Consider the following 19,177-nt stretch of genomic DNA (forward strand, 5'->3'; position numbering starts at 1 on the left):
AATTCCTTCCTTCCTTCCTTCCTTCCTTCCTTCCTTCCTTCCTTCCTTCTTTTTCTTTTCCTTCCTTCCTTCCTTCCTTCCTTCCTTCCTTCCTTCCTTCCTTCCTTCCTTCCTTCCGAGCACAGGTGTGGGCAGAGGCAGAGGGAGAGGGAGAGAATCTCCAGCAGACACTTTGCTGAGCACAGAGCCCGACGCGGGGCTCCATCCCAGGATCCAGAGATCATGACCTGGGCTGAAACCAAGAGTCGGGTGCTCAACTGACTGAACCACGTAGGCGCCTCTGCACGTGTGTTTTTAAAGTCCCTTCTACTGTTGATGGGCATTTCAGTCGTTTGCAGGTGCTGGGTTGTTATGGATAGGGCTGCCGTGCACATCCCAAGACCTACCTTTTGGTGAACAGGTAACACATTTTTGGGGAGCTTATATGTAGGCGTGGAACCACTGGGTCCCAGGGTGCATATCTATTCAGTGTTAGTGGATAACGCCAAACCATTTCTCAGAGTGGTTGCCGGTGTTTCTTCAGATCGTCCATCCACCAGCTTGGAGGAGAATTCTGGTGCCACTGGATGGTATTGACCATCTTTTTCATTTTGGCCAATTTGTTAGGAGAAGCACATGCCTAGAAAGGGAATCACATAGCAGAGAAAGTAAAGATGCTCCCCAAGAGAGAGTGTTACTGTGGGATGACAGGACAGATGTGCCGTGCTGCTCCTGGAGTTCTTTTCTTTTCTTTCTTTTTTTTTTTTAAGATTTTATTTATTTATTCATGTGAGACGGAGAGGCAGAGACACAGGCAGAGGGAGAAGCAGGCTCTCTGTAGGGAGTCCAATGCAGAACTCGATCCCAGGACCCTGGCATCATGCCCCGAGCCAAACCATACCTTGAGTTCTTGCAGGTGAAGCCCACGGTGGGGCTGTTGCCTTGGGGCGGGTCTGCGGCTCGGCTGCAGTGACACCCAGCAGACCGAGGAATAATTCTTCCTCGGGTGACAGAGCTTTAATGTACCTGACCCCAACAAAACAGACTTGGCTTCAGCCTTGCCCGTGGGCCTCTGTGAATATTTAACAGACCGCGGCCCTCCTCCTCTCCCCTACCATCGAGTGGGGCTGGCACCCCAAGTCCCCACCCCCTCCTGCTGCTGGAAGCAGCCCCTCTCAGTGCCTGGGACTCGGGGCCTGGCCTCCTGGTGCCCTGCCGCTCCTGGCTGCTGCCCTGGGCCATCAGCTCTCCGTGGCGATTGCTGTCAGAGCTGAGGAGCGTGAGGAACCCCAGGATGGGCTGTGCTTGACTGACGAGGGGCCTCCTCCATTTGCTGCATGAAATACTGGCTTCCTGAGCTCTGAATAGGTGCCCAGTGACATGCGGAGGGCTTTTTCTGGTGATCACTTCACACCAGCCTCCTAGTTCTAAGAAGTAGGTGGGAGTGATTCACCCCCATTTTATAGATGAGAAAAGCAAGGGTGAAAATCATTTTTTCCCGAGTAACATAGTGAATTTGTTTGTTTGACTTTATTTCATTTTTAAAAAATATTTATTTATTCTTGAGAGACAGAGAGAAAGAGAGACAGGCAGAGACATAGGCAGAGGGAGAAGCAGGCTCCATGCCCGGAGCCTGATGTGGGACTCAGTCCCGGGTCTCCAGGATCACGCCCTAGGCCAAAGGCAGGTGCTAAACCTCTGAGCCATCCAGGCATCCCTGTTAGTTTGACTTTAAACATTGATGCTTTCACCACTATCTTGCCTTTCTCTCTCAGGGGCTGATATTTAGATACTTAAATTTCCTTTTTAATCCACCTTTCTCTTGGACCTAAAAGCTATGTCAAGTGGGTTTAAATGAGACAAGGGAAGCTCACCCTGTGACCCGTGGCCACTGAAGGATGCTCACAGCAGAGGATGGATGCCTGTTGGCGTGGTTGCTCTGAATAATGGCCCTCCAAAAGATGTCCATGCCCTGCTTCCCAGGACCTGTGAATATGTTACCTTACATGTCAAGAGGGACTTTGTAGATAGGATTGAAGTTCAGGACCATTATTGGAACATAAGATGATGGATTTGTGTTGTTTTACGTCACTAAGTATTTGAAAATTTGTTCCTGCAGGAGCAGAACACTTGATGTTGATGGCCGTTGCTATAATGGTCAAGCTCACAGGCTTCGGAGCCAAGCTATCTAATTTCAAATTTCTGTGGTGTGGTTTTCCAGCTGTGTGACCATGGGCAAGTTGCTTAACCTTTCTGGGCCTCAGATTTCTCATCTCTCAAATTGGATAAGAATAGTCTATAACGTGTAAGGTCGTTAGAGGATTAAATGGGGAATTTATGCCCATGAAATGCCCGGTAGTAAGTTTTAGGTACAGTCACTCCAGGTCTTCATCCTCGCTGGTCACACAGAGCAGAGCAGTGGATCAGGGCACAGAATTGGGAGACACACTGGCTGCAGATTCAGGCTCTACTCTCATTGGTTTGGAGCAAGGTAGTTGTCTGTGCCTCGTTTCCTTATCTGGAAAATAGAGGCAGGAGTCCCAAAGTGGTTGGGGGCCTGTATCCGGTGGTGGGCCAGAGGTTTCAGCAGGGTGAGCGATAGGCACTCCATACGGGGCCGTCCTTGTTATCTTTGGGTGGGTGGTGACTGTTGGGCCTCAGGCCCTCCGCACCGCATTCTCTGTTATCTGGAGAACAATTGAAGAACGCTTTGCTGGGGAGGCCGAAGGATCCCCATCTAGCTAGAACAGTACTGGGTACCTAGCAGGTGCTCCGCAACCCCTGCATGCATGAATCCGAAAAGGAAAGAGCCCCAGGCCCTGCCCTGAAGAAGCTCGCTGTGCAGGATGGGCCCTGGAGTGATGCCAGAGCTTTGTGGTTGTCTTTAAAAAGAAACAAAAAAACCCCAAAGAACTACTTCCTACCAGCTGACCCCAAACCCCCTCAGCTCACTGCAGGGGAACTCAGGGCTGTGTGCCAGGCCTGGCCCAGCTACAGACTCCCGAAGCTAGCCACCTACCCCTTCTTGAACCTTTCCCCCTCCTCTTTATGACAGATATCGCTCTCAGGGGTAGTTGTAAGAACCCCCAAGGAGTAGAAAGTTCGCAATCGGAGAGGTCTTTGGTGCCTGTGCGAGGTGACACTCCCCTGAAGGCCTCCTGACCTCCTACCTCACCTCTGTTTGGGTTATCAGAGCTACAGGGCATTATTTTTAGTGAGTTCCTCAAGAAGTGTATTGGGGTCCAATATAAGGAAGGAATAATAACGTGATTACTCCTCTAGGTCCATGGTTCTAACAAGATTGATTTTATTTTTCTTCTTTCCATCCTCAGGCCTGATCTTTTGACCAGAAAGGGATTAAAAAGTTGCCCATCCTGATGGCTGTGCCTGCCGGTTGCATGGAGCCTCATTCAGGATTTCCTGAGCCTCTTGGATTTACAGTGATACTCAGCTGCGGGGAGTGGAGGAAGCATTCTCTGGAATCACAGACGGCACACGTCTGGATGCTAATGATGGTTTTACGGATGGCCCCGGCTGAGTGCTTGGCAGATCCCTGCAGCCTGGATGCCTGTGGGGTCAGAGGACCGCGGCTTCCTGGGACGGCGGAGGTCTCTGCCCTTATCTTCATGCAAATGTTCAGTTGGGTTGCTGCTAGCCTCACTGAGGGCGCCCCGTGAAACGTAAGGCCCGTCCCTTTCGTGTGCATGCAGCTCCCGCATGTTCTGTTGGGTGCTCGCTTGGGCTTTCGGGGACCCTGGCCCGGCCGGTGGGAGAGAAGTCACTGTGACGGAGCCGGGTCTCAATGGGAAGAGGCATTTACTGAGCTCACTCTGTGTGTCTGCTTGGGTGCTGGGCACGTGGAGATTTCAGGTGGCATTTGGAAGTTGCTCCCCAGGAGCCACCACGGTCCCCTGTGCTGATGCGTGTCGTCATGCCCGTCCGGTGTCTTTGATTCCCTGGTTGGCGTGCCTGTCTCCGTCCACTAGACCCCAAGTGCCCTGAAGGCCGGCGCCTCTTCCTCGTGGAGTGTGCTGTGAGGACATAGCACAGTGCCTGACACACAATGTCTCCTGCTGCAGAAAGGGCTTTAAGGCCTGCGAATGAATGAAGATATCCAGAGTAAATAGGGAAAGTACGTGTGACTCTGTGCTTAGAGCCATTGTTGCAAGTCCGCAGGATGCCTGTGGAGCCGGAAGGGCCTGGGTTGGCGTCTCTGACCAGTACCTGCTGGGTGACTCAGGCCAAGTGATAGCTGGATGGATGGATGCCTTTCCCTTTCTGTGTTCAACAGAGGGGATGTGTCATCATCCTTCGCAGGGTCGGTGCCAAGGATCAAGGAATAAATGCTCATGCTTGGTCACTGGGTTGGGGGAAGGCTTCTGGGGAGGGTGCGTGTGGTTTGGGCTTTGAACCCGAGCCAGGTGGGCTGTGCTGGGCTTCAAACCCGGTACTGCTTGGTTGGCATGGACAGTTGATCGGGGATCACAGTCCCCGGGGTCTGTGGGAAGGCCGAGTGGCAAAGAGCTAGCAGGCAAGGGAAAGGAGCCTTGTGTCTGCGTGAGGGAGGGAACAGCCAGACTTGGACTTGGCACGAAGGCCGGTGGCACTTCTGTGGTTGACAAGCAGAAGGACTGGCCTCCCCACGTCCTGATAGGCAGCTCTGACGTTGGTGACTCTGGGAGGGGAATGTTGCCTTGGTGTTCGGTTCCTGGTTGCAGGTCACCTGGGGCCACTTGGCTCTTGGACACCAAGACTGCAGTGAGGTAGGGCCTGGGGTTTGATTTTGATTGAGTCCCCGGTTCCACTCAGGCCCAGTGGCATCTCTCAGCGAGGCTTTCCCGACCTTCTAATGGAAACGATGCCCCTCTGGTCATCCCCCACAGTCCTGAGTCAGAGTGCCTAGATGGTTGTAATTCGGTGTTCACTTACACAGGTCCTCCCGCCTTGGAAAGCGTTTTCTCTGAGGTCAGGAGACAGGTTTGTCTTGCACTGTAGGCATCTTATTTATTCTGTCTCACCTCATCAGATCACATGGTGACTCTTGGTGGTTGTATTTCGGTGTTCCCGGAAAGGACAGACAAAAGGGAAGCGCTCTCTTTCTGAGCATCTATATAATGTAAGCAGCCCACGGTCCCACGAGGTGGGCAGCGGCGTGCCCATTGTACAGCTGAGAACTGCGAGGTTTCACGGGGTCACATGACTCACCTGAGGTTCCTTATCCGAGAGGACACTAAGCGGGAAGCCAGGAGCTGCCTGGTGTTTTATGCTGAATCAAGCCAATTCAAGCTGAAGGGTAAAGGTTTCCCTTGAGGTCTTTAGAAGAGTGTGTGTGTGTGTGTGTGTGTGTGTGTGTGTGTGTAAAACACTGCCTGCTGTGGAATGCTCTTGGGCTCCTCAGAACTGGGTGCCCTCTTTGTCCTCTGGGAGAGACAGGCTTTCATAAGAACTCCCTCCCGTGTGGAGGAAGCAGGTGCCACGCTGGGTCCCAGGATGAAGTGAGGCTAGGATCGCGGTCCAGCTCCTGGAGGCTCACGGCCTGCAGGGAACCTGTGCCCTTGGGTAAGTGGGGATTTGCAGCCCCGTGATGGGCGTTGTGCTTCCGAACCTCCCAGGCAGGGCAGGGAGAGGAGTCATCCGGGGAGGAGGCTTTTGTGCTTCTGGGAGGACTCTGAGGACGGGAAAGTTTGGCTGGGCTGGCAGTGGTCAGCAGAACTGTCCTGGGGGCCCGAGGGCCTCAGCTAGAACAGCGAGTTGGGAAGGCCAAGGCGCAGCACTGCCCCCAGGCCTCCTGCACCTCTTCTTGCTATTTTTCCCTCCCCTCCTGCCGTGGCAGCTGTGCTCCCACTTATCACCTGACCCAGAGCCCCGGCTTCTCTTTTTATCGGTCGTTCCCTAGAACAAACCCATTGTGGTGGTCTGGGTTATCTCCTGCTCCTCCCCGGGGGACAGGGGTGGGCTCTGCATCAGAAGACACGGGATGGTCGTGGTGAGAGAGGGCTCCGCTGGGCCCCTCCTCTCTGGCCGCCGAGTCCCTGCCCCACATCTGCAAGGTCGGTGCCCTGTGGACGCTGACAGAGAAATGATCACCATTGCTGAAGGCACGCTCTGTGCAGGGCACTCGGCACATCCTATTCCATTCCAACCCCAGAGCAGACCGGTGGGGGAAGCACGGTTCGTATGAGGTTTTTGCTCGTGGAGTAACTGGAGCACAGAAAGGCAAAGCATGTTTCCCCAGAGAACAGGGCCAGGGTTTGAATAGTTCGCTCTGAAGCCAAAGCCGCTGGACCTGGAGCTGAGGGGGACCCATTTCTGCTTCCTTCCTGGCCCCTGGTGACTGTGATCTGGGGCAGGCTACCTCGCTTCTCTTGGCCGTCAGACCCCTCACTGGCAGGGAAACTGTCTACTTTCTCTTCTAAACCCGGACACTTGAGAGTGAAAGCAGCACACTAACACTTGTTCTGGGATGACAGGTGGAAACCAGGTTGTTGCTGGGCAGACTTGACCCAGGGACCCCTGGACTTACCCGTTGGATGGTGGACGGTGCTGCTGGTGAGGCCTGTCCTGCTGCTGGAACTGCTGGGGGCCTCTCCAGGGGCCCCTCCAGGTCCCCCCGCCCCGCACCCCGTGCAGCCGTGTGGGCAGTTTGCGTGTCTGCGTATTGCACGTGTGCTTGGCCTCCTCTCCTTATCCCACAAGTCCATCTTTAGCTGCTTGGAGGAACCCGTTTGTCTTTGAACCCTGTTACCCCAGACTGCTGCTAGACCAGGTCTGACCCTCTAGCTATTTATTCACGTGTTTTCACTGGGGCCCTGTGGTGATGGACAGCACATACACTCATCCTGGGGCTTGGGGTGCAGTGCTGCCCTCCGACCTACACAGACCCCCAAGCCAGCACAGCTAGAGATGGCTTATTGCCCTGGACCTGTTCCCCAGCAGGGGTGCCTGGCCTGGGTCCCCCTGGGTGTACACAGTTCAGCTAAGGCAAGGGCTGAGGTCTGGAGTCCAGGCTTCTCAATGAACAGCCATGAAACTACTTAATGGCTGGTGTTTTTTAATGCCTGGAATATGCCTGGTTAACCTTCCAATCCGGTGAGGTGGGTGTGGTGGTGCCCCTTTTATCTATAAACTGAGGCTCAGAGAGATCCACAAAGCTTCCAGACTTATCACTTATCTCTGGAGAGAGCAGAGGAGCTGGTACTTGGACTCCAGTCTATCAGCCTTTGGCCTCCCCTCTGCTAGGCCGGTGGTTCTCAGCGTATGTGGGGAGGTGTGCACAATGACTTTAGGTTATCGAGGGGCAGGCTGATTTAAAAAAAAAATACTCTTTTTATATTTACCTTCTCTTGAAATAGGAAAAGATCACAGTTGACACGGGAGACCTGTTATTTTGCAGCTTAGGGCGTAGATATTTGAGTTTAAAAAAAAAAAAAAAGCCAATTTTGCAAAAACTACTAAGGTAACAGCAAGTAAACACAGCTGCTTTGAATAGGGCCGAATCTGAAATGCAGTCCTCACTGCAGTTTGTGCTCTTTTGGAGGCACAGCTCTGACCGCAACCCGGGAGAGACAGTGTCTCTCTACTCCGCAGCTGAGCAAGTCTGTGTTCTGCTTCATGTCAGCTGCGCCGGCTGGTTCACTGATCCTCCCTAAATCCAGAAGATTCATGATGAAGGGACTGCACAGCTCAGTCTGAAGCGAGATTGAAAACCGAAAGAATCTCAGAACGATTGCACTTTATAATCCTGTGATTCTGCTTGGATTGACTGCGGCCACTGCTCTCGGCACGGCCAACTCATTATGTGTATTGAGCACCCAGAGTTTTCCAATCAGATCCTCTATTACTGTCTGAGGTTGAATTATGAAATAGTAAATATCCCGCCTGTGAAGTCAAATGATGACTCATTCCCTTGTTTTTTATTTTTTTTATTCATTTCTCCTCGGTAAATAGGGGGTAATATTATCTACCTCATGGGCTTGTCGTGAGAGTTACATAAGAGAACAGATTGAAGGACTTCATTCGGTGCCTGACGTATAATAAACACTTAGGGAATACCGGCTATTTTTAAGTAAAATGTTGAAATGGAATTAGAAGAATCAAAACCTGTAGGCACGTAGAAATAAAGAGCATTGAGGATGAGTGATTAGATTTTGCTCTGACTTCCAAGTTAGCACAACACACAGGGTAGATTATATTTGTCTACGTACGTCAAGGGTTGGCAGACTTTTCTATCAAGGGCTGGGTAGTAGTAAATGTTTTTGGCTTTGTAGGACACACAGTTTTGTCACCAGTCATCAGTTCTGCCTCTGTGTCCGGGAAGCAGACATAGCCAGTATTGTATATGAATGGGCATGGCTGAGTTCCAATAAAACTTTATTTGTAAGAACTGGCCGGAGGCCCGTAGGCTGTAGTTTGCTCCTTGGTCTAAATGAGGGAGAGAGACCTGTTTGTCATTGAAGAAGAAAAACTTCTGGATTATAAACACTGAGAAAATTTGTTACAAGATGTACTTTTTTTTTTTAAGATTTTCTTTTTTTTTTTTTTTAATTTTTTATTTATTTATGATAGTCACAGAGAGAGAGAGAGGCAGAGACACAGGCAGAGGGAGAAGCAGGCTCCATGCACTGGGAGCCCGATGTGGGATTCGATCCCGGGTCTCCAGGATCGCGCCCTAGGCCGAAGGCAGGCGCCAAACCGCTGCGCCACCTAGGGATCCCATAAGATTTTCTTTTTAAGCTATCTCTACGCTTAACTCTGTGGGACTTAAAACCTCGAGATCAAGAGTTGCATGCTCTACCGACTGAGCCAGCCAGCCAGACGCCCCAAGACATGGTCTTTAGATGAAGCTTGTTAAGCAGTGTACGGACAGTGCTTTTGTTGGGATTTTATGGAAAATTCGGAAGACCTTGACTCTGCTAGTTCTTTTACCATGTATCTAGGAAACGTTTATTGAGGCCTTGCTGTGTCTCGGCCTGTGATGTTGACCCGTAACGGAACCTAAAGGCACGTGCATTTTGGCAGGTGATTCCCAAGGAGTCACTCAGCAACAGTGTAGGGAGGTGAGCTTAGAGTGTTTTCTGTGTCGGATGCACTGCTCAATTCCCGAATTACACACAGGCCTTCATGCTAACTTAAGCGGCAGGCCTGAGCTCCAGGCCTCACCCCGCGGCATCCTACCTCGCAGGATGGGTGGGAGTGTCACATGAGATCCTGTCTCTTAGACTGATAGCTGCAATTATTGGAACATTGTGGTCCTTGGGGCAGAACACAACCAGGTTTTGAAGCTTTGCTGTTCCACGGCTGTGTGACCTTGCTGTAGTTCCTAAGCCTCTCTGAACCTCACTGTCTATCTGCAAAGTTGGAACCTAGACACTGGTGAATCTCTGGTTCTTACCTCAGTGTGGTCAGCTGGTGTTTACTCTCTAAATGTGAGTTCCTCCCCCTGGGAAGGGGCGGGGGGAGCTCACCTCTCCTTTATCCCAGGAAACCGGGTCCTGACTTTTCCAGTTGGAGCCTGTGGTTGTGAGGATTTCAGCCCCCTTCTCCCTGGAGAATGCTCCGGGTAAGAAGGCTTGAGAAAACACTAGCTTGCGGAATTCCGAAGTTAATGAAGGGAACAGATTCCAGAAGGGTCTCTGCTTGACCTCCCACCCTTTTTCCAGCCCCCCGTCATCCCTGAGCGAGTTTGAAGCCAATCAAAGGATTATAGTCACTGCATAAAACAAGCCTCACACAGTGGGGCAGGACCATAGCCTTGGCCTCTGAAATCTGGGCCAGGGTGAGTGACTTTGAGTCTCTTTCTGTGGTCCCTGGTTAACCTGAGAAGGGCACTGGGAGCAACCAGGGCGGGCAGGGCAGGCCCTCCTGGGAGAGGGAGAGCGTATTTGAAAAATGGGGGGATAATTGTCAGCTATAAAGGTGGGAGGGGGCTAAGGAACTGTGTGAGAAATTTGAAAGAAGACCCAGGTGCCTTAAAAAAAAAAAAAAAAAAAAAAAAAGGAAATTTTTTCCCATTATTCTGACTTGAGGACCCAAGAGGTGTATTCAGTTAGGACTCGTGGGGTAGGATAAAGAGGACAGGCTCGCGTTGACTGATGCAGTTTCCAGATGTGTTCTCTGCTTTTGGCTAATGGAAATTTCGGGGAAAAGTCTTTGGAGCCTGGAGCTGGGCAGTGAAGTGCCAGCACTGGGCTGGGAAATTGCTGTCATCATCGTCGTTGTCGATGAGCCACATTGGCCTGGGCTCAACCCGGGGCAGATGTGCCGATCGCTGTCCGTGTCCGTAGCCCTGGGACTGGGGTGCCCGGGGTGGACCTGCCAGGCGCTACATGGCGTTGGCTGCGAGCCGGTGCTCCAGTGTGCTCTGGTTGCTCTCTGGGAAGTGGATTATTTCTTCTGGTAGGTGTGGGCTGGGAGGCTTTGTCCCCTTTCTTTGTCTCGTCAAATTTCTGGCCATGCTGATAGTTGGTTCTGCAGGACATTGCTGGGGGTGGGGGTGGGGGTCTTTCCCTCCCATCCATCTATCTGCCAACGGGATCTATGACTCCACATGGGGTGGGGGTTCTGGGGAGGAGAGGGGATACCTGATTACCAGGAACTGCCCTGACCCTTCCCTCCCCCATGGAGGCTTATCTGGCTCCAACCAGAGCAGCTGCTCTGGTGAGCTCTCTGAGTCACTCCGAAATAGGGACTGGGGTTTAGAAGGACACATAAACAAATAAACATTAGCCAGGACAAGCTCTCAGCTTTCTGCTCACCCAGGGGCCCCGGAAAGTCTGTTGTTGCATTTTCAGAAAAGGTGATGATGCTCATCATAAAGAGTTTCCTGATGGAGAAATGCTCATGGGAGGTTGTCAGGGAACGTTAGGAGATGAGGGTGAGGGGCCATGTATATCCAGGGGTTTGCTGGCTGTGTGACCTCGGGTGGGACACTCTTCCTGGACCTTAGTCTCCTCCTACAGGGAGCTGGTTATTGTAGAAATTACATGACCTGAGCTGTAAAGTCTGGCCAGTTAAGAGTCCCCGCCTCTGAGGCTGACACATGGTAAACACCGAACTTAAGTCAGGTTTGGGAGTTAGGTTTGTGACTGTCTTGTCTTCCATTTGTTGAGTCAGCGCAGGCACTTCCTGGGGCTTCTCTGGGGCTCCAGCTCCTCATCTTTTGATGAGGTGGTGGTCCAGGCCTCCTGTCCCTCATGTGCTTGTTGAAAGGACCAAAGGAGACACCTCTGGGAAAGTACCTGAGAGCCAGACAGCATGGCTCTGTTAGATTGTGTGATGGCTGAGACTGACCTCCTGGCAGTGGGGTCTGGAGGTGGCCCAGGTGTGGGTTCAGGCACATTCCTCAAGGTGAAGGCCAGGCAGCTCTAGGGGTGTGTTCAAGGGTTGGGCAGCCCTGCCTCCCTCCGAAGCCACGCTGGGTGCTGGGCACACCGTGACGGCCACCAGCTCTCGGCTTTCCTCTCCCTCCCGCATCCTTCACACTGACTTGCCAGGCTCTCGAACCTGCTCAGTTTTGGGATGGTTTCTTTGCTTGATGTCCAGATCCGGGACACACAAACCAGAAGCCACAGAAGGTCATTTAACACCCCCCCCCCATACCTGTCACAGGATGAACAGGTGTTCACTGATGAGGCGGATGTGCTTTGGATCACTGCTTCTAAAGAAATAGTGGCCTAGAGATGCACTGGAAGTCTGGGGGCTCTCTTCTCCCGTTCCATTTCCCTCACATCCCAGCAGTAACCCCCTCCTGAACGTACGATGCAGCAGGTCACGGCTTACCCTTTCCTTACAAATCTATTTGGATACCTTTTCTAACACCGTTTCATGCGTTTACAGATTCTTATGGTGGTGGCGTCACGTAGGTATGTGTCGACTGCAGTTTGATCTTTTCACTCTGTTCTGCTTGTAAGCTGCTGCTGCTTGTTCCTTCATGCTCCTCCTGGTGGATTTTGAGTTGTTTCCAGGTTTTTGCTACTGTAAACAGCACTGGGGGAAGCTTCCTTGCACACGCCTTCAGGTGCACGTGTGGGTGTCTCCAGGGGCATGATGCACGGGGACGCACACCATCCACCTTGTTGGGGTAGCCATGCTGCTGTCCACTTGGGGCCCTCTGTTTGCTGGGGGTCTCCCTGCGAGCTGAGGAAGCTCTTTGAGTGATGCTTGCCACTGGATCCCTATGTCTGGTCAGCAGTGCTTGGTACTGGCACCAGCCCATTACTTGTTGGATGGGGTGAATCCTGGGAGGAGATGAGGCCAGCATGGAGGGCAGGACCAGAGGCAGGGCGTAGAAGAAGCAGTGCCACGGCTGCCCCCTGCCGAAGCTTGGGCAGCAGAGAGAAAAGAATTGGGGATGGGGGCGGGGGGAATTGGCACTGAGCCAGGTGGAGGTGGCTGAGCCAGGATGGATGTCGCCAGGAAGGATGTCACCAGGCTGGGAACCCCTGGCGGCTGGCTCCTGGGGGGCTGTACGAGGCCACGTCTTTGCAAGAGTGGATAGCTGAGGATGAGCTGGGATCCCCATCGTGGGGAACAGGGTGTCACCATAACCACTGTGGGATCCACTCTCAGCCAGGAATGGGGTTGCCAGCAACGCATACATCTCAGGAGCGGTAAAGGAGAGTAGGAGGCCAGGCTGCAGCAGGGCCATTTGTGGATGGTGTGGAGAAGAAATTGCTAGAAGGAAGATCCATGCTGTGGGAAAGCTGAGACAAACGAAGAGTGAGAAAGGATTAAACACAAAGTTTGAGAGCTTCCTGCCCTTCCTCCCCCTTTTTTGCATCATTAGAAATGGAAAGTTTGAGTTTGGTAATGGGTAAATAATATGTATGACTATGAAATAACCTGCTTTGTAGTTGGGTGCCCACGCCTCCTGCCTGCAGACCTCGCTGGTGTGCCCAGCATCACTGTATCTGCTGGGGACGGGTTGGTTTCAGGGTACAGGGCTCTACGTGATACTGGGTAGGGGGGATGTCCAGGGGGAGCCTCACCTGGAGGAGAGAGCTCCTCCAGGGTATGCATTACTTAAGTGTCTGGAGGGTTGGCGGTTCTTAACAGCCCTGTACGGCCTTCACGTTCCATTCTTTGTCGAGCACCTACTACGTGCCAGGCCCCGTGCTGAGAAAGCCAGGCCCTGTGGCTTTGCCGGGTATGCATTTGCTTTCTTTTGGTATTTTTTCATGGCTTCACCTTACTTAATCACTGTAGCAACAACCTCCCTGTCATGGAGGTGAGGAGCCAAAGGGCAGGTTAGGCTCCCACCCTGGGTTTATGATAGTCTGAGTCTTTTGTGTTACTTTTATGCAGCGGGAGTGTGGTGGCTTCAAGGGGCCTGGAGCTAGTCTAGGCCTTTTCATTTGCTAGATGAGTGGCCTTGGGCAAATTCCTTAACTTCTCTTGGCCTCAGCTTTCCCATCTGTTAAGTAGGGTCATGATAGTTTTTCTGTTGAGGTTGAGTGTTTGTGTCTTCCCCACATTTTTATGTTGAAGCCCTAAGCCCCAGTGATGGTATTCCATGGTATTTTTTTTTTGTTGGGAGTTCAGCTTTTTATTGAACAGCTTATAAAAGTTTAGTCAAAGAGACCAAAGCTCATGTCATCATCAGACTCCTCAGATTCTTCTTTCTTTGCTTCCACTTTTTTCTCCTCAGCTGGGGCAGCAATGGTGGAAGGAGCAGGACCTCCCGCTGGCACAGCGCCAGCTGCTGGGACAGGTCCACCAGCTCCTACATTGCAGATGAGGCTCCCAATATTCACGTTGGCGAGGGCCTTTGCAAACAAACCCGGCCAGAAAGGCTCAACATTCACACCCGCTGCTTTAATGAGGGCATTGATCTTATCCTCCATGACCGTCTACTCGTCGTCGTGCAAGATGAGGGCTGAGTAGATGCAGGCGAGCTCCGAGACGGAGGCCATGGTGAGGGCGTGTGCCGAGCGTGGTGCTAGTCGCTGGCTGAAGTGAGGGCCTCACCCCAACGCGGCCTTAGCTTCCTCGAAGGACCGAGCACCTTAGCGGCAGCTGGGGAAAGGAGTGGTTTTGTTTTTTTTTTTTTAAAGGATTCCACCCCTTTACTCTGCCTTGTAGGTATGACTCCATGCAGGCCACGCATGGGGCAGCAGGGGGCTACAGCTGCCCAGGAGAAGCTTCCACTACGTGACACTTTTTAGACTTTTTAAAACATGTGGCCCAACCGTTTGCCATTTGAGAATTAACAGCAAATGATTCTATTTGTAATTTCTAACCCTCCCACTGCCTCCCCCCCCAAAAAACTGTACATGAGTTTACAAACATATTAACATATAAATAATGAGAAGGGATGGTATCCTGGGGCTTTGGGAGGTGCTAAGGCTCAGATGAGGTCCTGAGGGTGTCCCCCACCCTCCTGCCCACAGTGAGACGAGTGTCTTTGTAAAGAGGAAGACAGAGGGATCTGTGTCTCTCCTTGTATGCTTACACACCAAGGGGAGCCCCCTTGAGCAGTGAGAAGGTGGCTTTCCACAAGCCAAGAAGCAGGCCCCCACCAAGGATAGAACCTGCTGGTGCTCCAAGCCTACAGAACTGTGAGAAATAAATGTTGGTTGTTGAAGCCACTGTCTGTGGCATTTCGTTGCAGCAGCCTCACCGATTTAAGACAGCCTCCATGTGAGAAGGGGTCCAGGTTTAAATGAGATACTACGTGAAGGCTTTAGCACAGCACCCAACACATGCTCAGTGTTAGATGAAGCCTGGCAGGCATTCTCACTATTTTATTTACAAGTGACCCCACGGTGGTTCAGAGCCAGTCACATAGTCACTTTGTGGCAGCTCCTGGGATGAGCTGGGTCCTTCTTCCTCCGTCAGGGAGTGCCTGTCTTGCCCTGCCTTCGTGGACAGGCCATGTGTTCCCAGCATTCTTACAAAAAGCCTTGAGAGCCAGAGCAAGGCAGGGAAAAAAGCTGCCTGGATGCTGCCTGCGGGCTGAGTGAAGCCATTCCTGGGGTTTTGTTAGCTTTCTGGTTAGCACCAAAATAAACACCTCCAAATGGCTTTGAGGTTCCCAGTTGACATTGCATTTTGGATTCAGGCAGCCCTGGCATTTTGCATCTTATGAGGATGTAAAATGTTTAGAGAGCAACAAAAGTAATGGTGAAAGGGGGAAATTCAGGCTTGGGCAGAGCAGGCTGTACCCCCGTTGGTGTGATGAATGGGTGAGAAATGGCTTAGGGACGCTTGTGACGTCCTGTGTTCCCAGGTGTTGGGATGAGAGGGGCATAAGCAGGTAAGGAGAAACTGCTTTGCTGTCTAGAGAAGCCCGCGCTCTCCTGATGCTTCCATGGTATAACGTTGAGTCTCATTCCCATCCGCTCTGTCCGATGTTGAGGTGTTGGGTGTAGTGTCGTGGAGGGTGTGGCGTGGGTCGGCATTGGTGGCACCGTGCTTGTATATTAGTTACCCTTTAATGAATGGCTCTGACGGGCCAAGATTTGAATAAACCTTTCAGCAACCCCAAGAGGTGAATGCTGTGTGACTCTCATCTCACTGGTGTGAAAACAGAGGCTCAGACTGGTCCAGATACCCAGCTGGTGAGGCTGAAGCCGGGGTCCCAAGCTTCCCTGGGGCTCCTGACCACGTTCCCCAGGCTGCCTGCACCCTACCCCAGACGTGTTACAACCTATCACGGGAGATGCCAGGACTCTGGTCCCAGGCGGACAGAGGGGACCCTATGGGAGGCTGGATCTTCTCACCTGTTGGAATGGGCACTAGCCTGCTATATTTGCAGTCTCCCCTGAAGTGACTCCAGAAGTCAACCCTTGTTGGGGTGGTGGGTGGTGGTGACAGGGGGTTACATCCCAGCTCTGTTGGTTTGCTGGGTGGACATGGGCCTGGTGGCCATCAGGGAGAAAGGGGGGCAGGGGTGGCAGGCAGGAAAAAACCTCCTGCAGACCATCCACACCCCACTGTGGATGGACTCCTGGATTTTACTCAGAGGCTCCAATGACCAGACTTGGGTCAGTAAGCCCGGGCTGCAGAGAGAGAGATGCGAAGTCTTTTTTTTTCCCACGAAGTTCTCACCATTTTAAAGGGCCCTGTTTCCTTAGTTACCTCTCTAGGGATGGTGGATGTGGGGTCTTCCCAGCCCGACATCTGTGGGGGATGCGAGGAGGGGGTGGCAGGGCCTGGGTGGGGAGGGGTGAGGGCGGAGGGAAAGGAAGAGCAGGACAGGGGTGCGCGTTCCACACCCGGCTTCTTCCTCGTTTAACTTTAGCTTCTTCCTCGTTTAACTTTCTCCCCGACGGAGAACAAGGGGCCAATTCACGGGCATGAGAGGCCTCCCTTGCCTGGAGTCGGGTTCCTGCGCCTTCCAGTGACTAAGGAGGAAATTCCATCACGCATCATTCATGCCGTTCTCTATCTTCATCTTGTGGCTGCCTCATCTTTCTGGAATTTGCCTTTTTCCTTTCTTTTTTTCTGGGTAGTACGTGGAGGCGACATGTGGTATGGCCCCGGAAAACACAGCCCGGCTTCGGTCTTGACACGTGGTCGTCTGCAGGCGTCACGTGCTGGGCACGGTGGGCATTCGGAGCGCCGGTGCTTCCTCTGGTCTTGGGGGCTCCGCGCCCACTTCTCAGCCCCCGGTGGGACCTCTGGTTAAACGCTCACATCACCTGGGACCTTGAGATTGGATCTCTCAGGACTGCCAGCTTTCTGGCATGCTTCCCTAGATGGAAGGGTCACCCCAGGTGTCTGTACCGGCGTGGCACTGGGGCCACGGTCACGAGGAGGTGAAGCACGCCGCCATCACCGGTGGGGACAGATGGGGACAGGGGACATACTGCACATTCTGACGGGCGCTTCCCACCTCTCCCGGGCCCCACCGACCTTGGCTTTAGAACCTGCCTCCTCTGGCTCCTGCGCAGGGCTGGTTGTCCTGTGCCCCTTGCTCATAGGCACTTACCTGCTGTTGGCTCCCGCCGTGTGGGTCTGTCTCTCCTATGAGCCTGGGAGCTTGTCCAGTGGGAGGAACAGGTTTGGGCTCACAGTGTATTTCAAAACCCCTTTTTTTAAAAAAAATTTTTTTTGTTTATTTATTCATGAGAGACGGAGGTGGGGGGCGGGTGCAGAGACACAGGCAGAGGGAGAAGCAGGCTCCATGCAGGGAGCCCGATGTGGGACTCGATCCGGGGACCCCAGGACCACACCCTGGGCCAAAGGCAGGAGTTAATCCGCTGAGCCACCCAGGGATCCCCTCAAAGCCCTTTTTATGGGGCCAGCTCACGTTTGCTGCTGGATGAACTCTCAGGAGACTGGTTGAGATGCTTCTGGATTAAAGGGGGTGGGGTCACACAGGCCACTTTCCCCCTTTATGGATCAGCTGCTATTTATCATTCAGATAATCAATGAGCACATGTGTCTGCTGGGTTCTCAGGGTGGTTACTAGAAAGACAACACTTGCCCCTCCCCGAGTGGGGAAAACAGCAGGAAAACAGTACAGCCGAGTGTTCGAAGTGATGTGTCTCTGAGTGAGAAGGCCTGAGTTTGAATCTTGGCTTTGTTACTTATTAGCATGTGACCCTGGACCACACACTTCCTTCAGCCTCAGTTTCCCTAGCTGCAGAATGGGAGCAACGCTGGTGTTCATGCCTGGAGATTATTTTAATGAACTAGTACATGCATAATGTTTAGTATATGTGGGAAGCTTCCTGGAGAGAGACCCAGGGACAACCGTTTTTTTATTAAAAGGTAAGTGGACAGGACGCACCTTTATTTTTTTACTTTTTATTTTTTTATAAGATTTTTATTTATTTATTCATGAGAGACACAGAGACACAGGCAGAGGGAGAAGCAGGCTCCTTGCAGGGAGCCCGATGTGGGACTTGATCCCAGGACCCCGGGATCACAACCTGAGCCAAAGGTGGATGCTCAACCACTGAACCACTCAGGTGCCCCAGGATGCACCTTTAAGAACTGGTACAGCTCTGCTGGGGGTGGCCAGTGTGGTCCTGAGTGGGCATGGTGGTGCAGGGCAGCGTGTGGGGTCCTGGAATGACGAGGCCTGTGGGTTGGGAAGCTGGGCTGTGGCAGCCCCTGCAGAGACACTGGGACTGGAGTGGGAACCAGAACTCCCTCTGGGAGGCAGTGATCAGCCTCCAGGAGCCGAGGGTCAGGAGGAAAATGGTGGGCCAAAGGCTTTTGGAACCAGGCAGAAGCAAGGCACTCATGCTCCTGTTCTTTTAGGACTGTCTGTACGTCAGACCTGTAGGTCCCACAAGGATCACCGTGGCCAAGATTTGGCAAGTGGGAGGTAGTTTTTCTGATGAGGCCAAGTGGAGAGGCTGTGCATGTAACGGGTAAGCCCCAGGGAGTGGGGTGCAGGGGAGAGCCCCAGCACATCATGTTGACCCTCACCCTTGCCACATTAGGGCTGGAGGGACAGTTGCTTAATTAAGCCGGTCCACCCTCGACTCAGGAGAGGACGATTGGAGGGGTGGGGTGGACTTGGGGTGCGGTGATGAAAATATGCATCAGGAGGGGATGCTTAAAGCTTGTTTTTGTTCCTGAAAGAATTTACTCACCCTCTGTTTCCTGGGCAACTGAGCTTTGGTGTCCACGTCTGTAGACTGGGGGTAAGAAAGAACCTCTGTTCTGTGGGGCAGGTGTGATACCCCGAGCTGACATGGCCAAGCTTGTAGGAATCTGACCGAGAACGCTCATGCCTCCCTCTTAACTGTCTTCATTTGCTGGGAAATCTCTTATCAGATGGACAACTGCAAAGCCCACTCTAGTTGGATCAGTGCAATTAAATGACTTCCTGATGGTAATAATTAAATGAGTAGCTAATTATCAGAGCCGACGTTCATCTCGTGGTTAAGTCCTGGCCATCTGTTACATAACTTAGTCCCTGCAGTCATCCTAGGAGAGGCAGTGCTGTCACTAGCCCCATTTCTACAAACAAAGAAAACCGAGGATCAGAGAGGTTGAGTATAATGTCTCATGTCACAGAGCTAAACGTGGCTGCTCTGGTGTCCCAGCCCCAGCAGTCTGACTCCAGAGCCTGTGCTGTTAAGCACTGAGGATTTGGGGAAGGAGTAGGAATGCAGACTTTTTCCTTCCCAGCCTCCCACAGATAGTCACTCCGACGGGCTTGTGCTCAGAGTCTGAGATAGGCCGAACCCTAGACACCCATCTCTTTGTCCACCTGCTCTGAACCATCGGTGACACAAGG

The 19,177-nt window shown here is 52.4% G+C and overlaps 1 protein-coding gene and 1 long non-coding RNA gene across 35 annotated transcripts in view; one reads left to right on the forward strand and one right to left on the reverse strand.

Moving 5' to 3' along the window:
* LOC102151812 overlaps positions 1 to 19,177 on the forward strand; it is a 237,951-nt gene that overhangs the window by 68,049 nt on the left and 150,725 nt on the right. For 25 of the 34 annotated variants that reach the window (XR_005368676.1, XR_005368657.1, XR_005368655.1 and 22 more), the window contains exon 2: positions 3,312 to 3,659. This is a non-coding gene — a long non-coding RNA (uncharacterized LOC102151812). The other 9 variants (XR_005368682.1, XR_005368687.1, XR_005368686.1 and 6 more) reach the window with 9 other exon arrangements.
* LOC100856037 (60S acidic ribosomal protein P1-like) lies at positions 13,510 to 13,889 on the reverse strand. The gene is given in 1 exon segment (XM_038555516.1): positions 13,510 to 13,889. A coding segment is annotated over 1 exon segment (345 nt). The 3' UTR covers positions 13,510 to 13,544.

Source organism: Canis lupus, chromosome 13 (assembly GCF_011100685.1).
Source record: "Canis lupus familiaris isolate Mischka breed German Shepherd chromosome 13, alternate assembly UU_Cfam_GSD_1.0, whole genome shotgun sequence".
Classification (NCBI taxonomy): domain Eukaryota; kingdom Metazoa; phylum Chordata; class Mammalia; order Carnivora; family Canidae; genus Canis; species Canis lupus.